General features: G+C 50.3%; 1 protein-coding gene across 1 annotated transcript; it reads right to left on the bottom strand.

Annotated features, from left to right (window-relative positions):
- Positions 1–5928: 5928 nt before the first annotated feature.
- LOC147980678 (uncharacterized) lies at positions 5929–6721 on the bottom strand. The gene is made up of 3 exons (XM_087515708.1): positions 6587–6721; positions 6409–6504; positions 5929–6213 (listed from the first exon to the last, which is right to left on the bottom strand). The coding sequence occupies exons 1-3, from the start codon at positions 6719–6721 to the stop codon at positions 5929–5931; spliced, it is 516 nt and encodes a 171-aa protein (XP_087371834.1).
- Between the last annotated feature and the right edge of the window lie 322 nt (positions 6722–7043).

Genomic DNA, 7043 nt, shown 5'->3' with positions numbered 1-7043 from the left:
ATTTGACCACAATATCATCTACATATGCATGGACATTGCGCCCAATTTGCTTATGAAGGCAATTCTGAACACATCGCTGGTAAGTTGCCTAGGCACTCTTGAGTCCAAAGGGCACGGAAACATAGCAGAAGGCTCCAAAGGGAGTTATAAAGGTTGTCTTCTCCTGGTCCTTAACTGCCATTTTGATCTGATGATAACCAGAGTAAGCATCCAAAAAACACAAACGGTCACAACCTGCCGTGGCATCAATTATCTGATCAATGCGAGGGAGAGAAAGGGGTCTGCAGGGCAAGCCTTGTTTAAATCTGTGTAGTCCACACACATGCGCCAAGTGCCGTTTTTCTTAAGAACCAGCACCGGATTAGCTAACCACTCTGGATGAAAAACTTCAACAATAAACCCAACAGCCAACAAACGGGCGAGCTCTTCACCTATAGCCTTGCGCCTTTCCTCGTTGAAGCGGCGGAGGAACTGTCGGACCGGTTTGAATTTCGGATCAATGTTGAGTGTTTGCTCAGCGAGTTCTCTCGGTACACCTGGCATGTCAGAAGGTTTCCATGCAAAGATGTCCTGATTCTCACGGATGAACTCGATGAGCGCGCTTTCCTATTTGGGATCCAGGTTAGCGCTGACGCTGAACTGTTTGGATGAGTCGCTAGGGACAAAGTCAACCATCTTAGTGTCTGTAGCTGATTTGAACTTCAATGCTGGATCATGTTCCGTGGTTGCCTTTTTTAAGGAGGTCATGTCTGCCGGATCAACTTGCTCCTTATAAAATGTTAACTCCTCCGTGGCACAAACTGACTCAGCATAAGCCGCACCGCCTTCTTCACACTCCAAAGCAATCTTTCTACTTACATGTACTGTGATAGTCCCCTTATGACCTGGCATTTTAAGCTGCAGATAAACATAACATGTCCTTGCCATAAACTTAGCATAAACCGGCCGCCCAAACAGAGCGTGATACGGACTTTTGATCTTCACCACCTCAAATGTCACTGTTTCTGACCTTGAATCGTAGTCATCTCCAGAAGCTACCTCCAAAGCTATCTTACCAACAGGATATGCAGACTTACCAGGCACCACGCCATGAAATACCGTGTTCGACGGTTTAAGATCCTTATCTGTCAACCCCATACGGCGGAATGTATCATAATACAAAATATTGATACTACTTCCCCCATCCATGAGCACTTTAGTGAACTTGTATCCCCCAACTTGAGGGGCTACCACCAAGGCCAAACGACCTGGATTATCAACCCGGGGCGGTTGGTCCTCTCTGCTCCACAAAATAGGTTGCTCCGACCAGCGTAAATACTGAGGTACTGCCGGCTCAACAGAGTTGACTACCCTTTTGGGAAGCTTCTGATCATGTTTGCACAAACTAGTAGTGAAGACATGATATTGCCCGCTGTTCAGCTGTTTGGGATTGCTCTGATAACCCGACTACTGCTGCTGCTGATTCCCCTGATGGTTGTAACCTCCCTGGTTGCCTTGGTGTCCTTGATTGACGTGTCCGGTTTGATTACCTGGAAACCCTGAACCGGAACCACCGCCTCCGTAACCCGGCCCGTGGAAATCTCCTCCTGAACCGCCGGGCGGGCCGTTGTCGTATTGGAACATATTGTAATTCTTGAAATCCCGCATGATATAACAATCTTTCCAGAGATGTGATGCCGGTTTCTCCTTTGATCCATGCTTTGGACAGGGCTGATTTAACAAACGCTCCAAATTGTTGCCTGGACCTCCACCCCTCTGGGGCTGCTTGCCTTTACGGCGCTGGCCATTCTTCTGCGCGTTGGTATTTGTGACAAAGTCCAAACCACCGTCGGCCTTGCACTTACCAGCGTTTCCATGGCCTGCCGAATTGTGTTGTTGGCCTTTGGCATTGCCGGTCTTCTTACCCTTCTCCGGTTTGTCCTCCTCTGAATCCGGATCCTTGGTATTATCTGAATCAGCGTATTTAACCAAAGCGGCCATGAGTGTTGACATGTCGTTGCAGTGACATTTGAGCCTTCCCAACTTTTGTTTCAACGGTTTGAAATCGCAATTACCCTCTAACGTTAACACTGCGGTGTCTACGTTGATACGATCCGACGAATGCAAAATCGCCGAGACCCGTTTCACCCAATGGGTCGTGGACTCCCCATCCTCTTGGACACAAGCGGCCAGATCTACAATTGACATCGGCTGCTTACACGTATCCTTGAAGTTCTGGATAAACTGGTGCTTCAATTCAGCCCATGATCCAATAGAGTTGATCGGCAAGCTCTTCAACCAAGTGCAAGCTATTCCTTCCAACATCATGGTGAAATATTTAGCACACACTACCTCGTCCACATCTAACATCTCCATTGCCATCTCATAGCTCTCCAGTCACGCCTCTGGCTGCAAATCGGTGGTATAATTTGGTACCTTACGAGGTCCCTTGAAATCCTTGCGTAGTCGCACATTACGCAAAGCAGGAGATAAACATGGTACCCCTAAGGAACTGAACATCGCCCCTGGCTCTACGGAGGCAGTGGGGTGAACCGGAGTATGCTGTCGTGCCTCGTGTCTAGCTGTCAACTCGGCCTCTCGACGTGCACGGTCATGATCCACAACATCTTGCGCATTAGCACCTCTCCCAGCCGGGTTGTTCCCTCGTGGCGAATTTCGGCGGCGTGCACTACTGGACACGACCGGTTCGTCTTCCACGTGTCTGCTATAACTCCGGCTTGGGCGGGGAGTGGAGTGAATCCTCTCACGACTGTATGAATATGCTTGCTGTTGATTTAGTGCTGTCTGAAGGAGATCCCTGGCCCGACGTGCTTCCACTGCCACTGGTGACTCGCCATCAGTTGGGAAGGCTGCCAGGCGTGATGCAGCAGCCATAATGTTGTCCAACGGGTTGGAATAATGCCCGGGCGGCGTTGATGGTACAACGTTGTTCCGGCGAGGCAGGTCCATCGTGCGCGGTGAACCGGCGCTCCTGCTCCCGGCGCCCCCGCCTGGTTTAATGTGGGTTGGTTGCCATCTCATGCACCTGGTGTGTTGAAAAGATTCTGTGGCTCATAAACCAATGGGAGACGTGATCGGTACCTTCTTCTCATGACTTCCTCCGAAGCATTCCGATCCAGTCTAATCCGGTAAGCCTGTGCTTCCAACTCGGCCCGCTCCGTAGCCATCCTGACGTTCTTTGCTGCCAGGTCCGCTTTGGCCTGGGCTATCTGATCTTTCACCTTTGCAATCTCTGCATCGTGCTGATCCCTGGCTGCTGCGTCTACCTCCGCCGACATCAATGTTGCCAGAGCGTCGAACAAATCAGATAAGACTTGGGCCGGAGGTGGCGCCGAGCTTCCTGCCCCTGCTGGCGTGGTCGTTGTTGAACCGGAGAGCATTGCTGCGGCGGTAGATGAATGAGGCGCGGATTGTGTGCCGGCCATGAAGCTGGCGGCCCGGTTTGGCAGACCGGGGGAATCCGGAATACTGTTGCCCTCGGATCCTTCCTCAATCCGGCCGTCCTGCAACTGGTAAAGCGATTCGGTTTCTCCAGAAGACTCGTTATCAGAGCAGACTACGGTTTCTCCCTCGGACACCTGTCCGTCCTCATGCCCTGATCCATGGATGACACCTACGAAAACATGCCTTGCCTCGGGCTGAACTGGGGAAGGACTTGCACGCTGAGCCGTTTCGATGATGTCGGTGCAGATGTCCGTCTCGGGGGCCGGTTCGCCGATCTTGCCGATGAAGACGTGAATCCCATCAAAGGGGACCCGGTACCCATATTTGATTGAATCGGCCTCGAGACCCCATCCTGCGTTGTCGATGTAGAGCTTGCCGCGGCGACTCTTCATCATCCCACAGCGTATCCCTTAAGTCCATCGAAGCTGCCCTTCAAGAACTTGAAACCATCGTGCGATAGCCCCACGGTGGGCGCTATCTGTCGTGGGTTTTTCACGGCAGATGTCCTCGTGAAAGGACTTAGTTGTGGAGCCATCACGACGGGTTAGCTTAAAGGGGTTAAACCGGACAAGGGGACACGGGAGTTTATACTAGTTCAGCCCCTTCGATGAAGGTAAAAGCCTACGTCTAGTTGTGATTGGTATTGCTAGGGTTTCGAAGGCCAGGGAGCGAATCCGCTTTGTCTGGCTTTCGAGTTGTTCTTGTCTGTTGCTAAACCGCGGCCGGGCCGTCCCTTTATATACATAGGTTGACGCCCGCCGAGCTATAGAGTCCCGAAGACGGTTTATAAACGTATCCGGATCGGTCTCTCTCTTTCTATCTTACTATACAAGTTACATGACTGGGCCGGTTTACATTTACATATTATACTCGCCTCTGGGCCCACCCTAAATCACTAGCATCTTTACATCTTCATGGGCTTCTAATCTTCAAAGAGTCAACCCGGCTACCCAAGGCCGGTTTACCTCTAGTAGTAATATCCCCAACACACACCGCAAAAGAAGATTACATCGAATAGATCTCTAAGAGAATCGAGGAGAACTTTGAATTGAGATCCAGAGAGAGAGGGAAGAAGCCATCTAGCTACTAGTTATGGACCCGAAGGTCTGAAATAATGCCCCTCCGGCGGAGCTTCGGAAAAGGCCCCAAGATGGGATCTCTTTGGTACAGAAGGTTGTGGCGGTGGAATTAGGTTTCGTGGTGCTCCTGGATGTTTGCGGGGTATATGGATATATATAGGAGGAAGAAGTAGGTCGGTGGAGCAACGAGGGGCCCACGAGGGTGGAGGGCGCGCCCCCTGCCTCGTGGCCTCCTCAATTGTTTCATGACGTCCACTCCAGGTCTCCTGGATCATGTTTGTTCCAAAAATAATGCTCTCGAAGTTTCATTCTATTTGGACTCCATTTGATATTCCTTTTCTGCGAAACACTAAAATAGGCAAAAAAAACAGCAATTCGGGCTGGGCCTCCGGTTAATAGGTTAGTCCCAAACAAAATATAAAAGTGTAAAATAAAGCCCATTAACATCGAAAACAGATAATATAATAGCATGGAACAATCAAAAATTGTAGATACGTTGGAGACGTATCACACTGTCAGATACATATCTTACAGTTATTAGGGTGTTCGACACGAATAGCCTCGTGGAGAGCTAAGACTAGTCTTTTTAGACGCATTACACCTATCTCTCGGGACTTCTCACACGCACCATATCTAGCTCCCTAGGTCGATGCCATCCACATACACTTGTACTCTGATTTTAGTATGTAAGTTATACAGGAAGAGAAGGGGTGCACGCACACACTCGTCCTCTCTCACACACGCATCTGTAGCTACGAATTGTAGTGTTCTCAACCATCTGATTGGCTCTATCATAGGTTTCACATTTCTCCTTGGCCTTGATATTAAGAAGTTTAAAACCCGAAGGCCAAGCCGGAGGCTTGAGGTTTTGGTTAGTGTGGGGGCCGCACACGGCACCAACAGGACACGAGCTTCGTCTACCTGGTGCACAGTCGGGTGAGTTGTCCAAGTATAGACACAACCAGGCCCTCCTTGGTATCTATGTCTTGACATATGCGCAAAGAAATTAGGATCGGAGGGAATACTACTAGTAGTACTACTACTTTGATGTGTCGCGTCAACTCGCACAAGTGTGCAAACACTTCCTAAACAAAGAAGCATATAAGCTGTTATACTTCTTACCCAAAGGATCTTTATATCCAACAGACACAAAATATCTGTTCGACTGTTGGAAATTACTTTAACTGCTGGTCTAAAGTAATTGCCGCATCGCCACCAAAACACACCATCTCTTAAGCTAAAGTAGACCGAGCTAACCCCTATATTAGCATATTACTAAGATAAACAGAAGGCAATGTAGAATCATTTAGGAGGTGAGCTTTTCAATCTGAAAGTGGAGGGACACCGTCCTTGAAAACCCAGCCCCGACCAGTAGCTTGGGCGGAACTGTGAAGAAGGTCAGCTCCTACATGGCAACGTCACCGGAATCCTTGCTGCTTGTGAACTTCATTTCCACCTTGACGGCGTCGGTCCTGCCTTTGGGCTTCCCCAATGGGCCGTTCGCCCACAGCTTGGCCACATAGTGCGGTAGTGGGGACGCCCCCGCTCTGACGCAGACGACCGACACGGTGATAGGCGAGCCGATGTCGAGCACGCCGCCGACCAAGAAAAATGTGCGGCCGTCCTCCTCCGCGAACAGCAAGAGCCGTGGCTCCGATAGTGGCACTTGCATCTGCAGCACCTTGCTGTACTGGATCCTATGCACGGGCATGGGATGCACAGTGCTTATGTGGTGGGAGAGCGCACGCGGCGGGCCTTCGTAGCTACAGATGCCTGTGTGAGAGAGGACACGGGGCATTGCAGGGCGCGAGAGGACTCACGCTCTGGTGATAGGCGAGCTTGTGGTAAGTGACGTAGAGCCCACAACCTTCATGTGGGCACTCACATCGAAGCCACTGCCGCGCTCGCACTTCTGGCACTGCCGCATGTTCCCGGGGCGCTCGACGCGGCAGTCTGCGCAGGCCAGGTGCCCTCCCTTGCACTGCACAAATCAATCGAACAACACATCAATCAAGAAACATGCACCTTGCTCGATCAGCCGAACGGACGAAGTTTATTCAAACCTCATACATTGGAGGCTTCAAGGGGCGGAGGCACAAGGGGCAGTGGAGCAAGGTGAGGTCCATCGAGACCATAGAGAGCTCCATCGTCAGGTCCTGTTCTGTCGGCATGATCTCGCCCTCCTCGTGCACAACCATCTCTCACTTTAGGGCCGGGGCATTACAAAGCTTTACCGTCACATATTCATACTACTTCAAGGTGCATTAAATCAAGACATGCAAGTATCAAAAGGAAAGTCACGACATGCATGCATCCATTGTAACTAATGCATCGGTAAACACAAATTATTGAAATATATCGAGTGCAGTGCTTTGATGTGTCGCGTCAACTCATACAACAACGAGAAGTTTGATTAATTCAATGCCCTCTCCCTCACAGACTGAGCTCAAGTGCCTTAACTGCATCTTCCTTTGGCTATATGACAGGTGGGCCACCCACCTGTTGGGCCCACCTGTCATA

The sequence above is a fragment of the Triticum urartu genome, chromosome 3A, assembly GCF_056163025.1.
Source record: "Triticum urartu cultivar PI428250 chromosome 3A, HENAU_Tu73, whole genome shotgun sequence".
Lineage (NCBI taxonomy): Eukaryota > Viridiplantae > Streptophyta > Magnoliopsida > Poales > Poaceae > Triticum > Triticum urartu.
The sequence above is the reverse complement of the archived record's forward strand: the minus strand, read 5'-3'. Positions and strand labels throughout refer to the sequence as shown.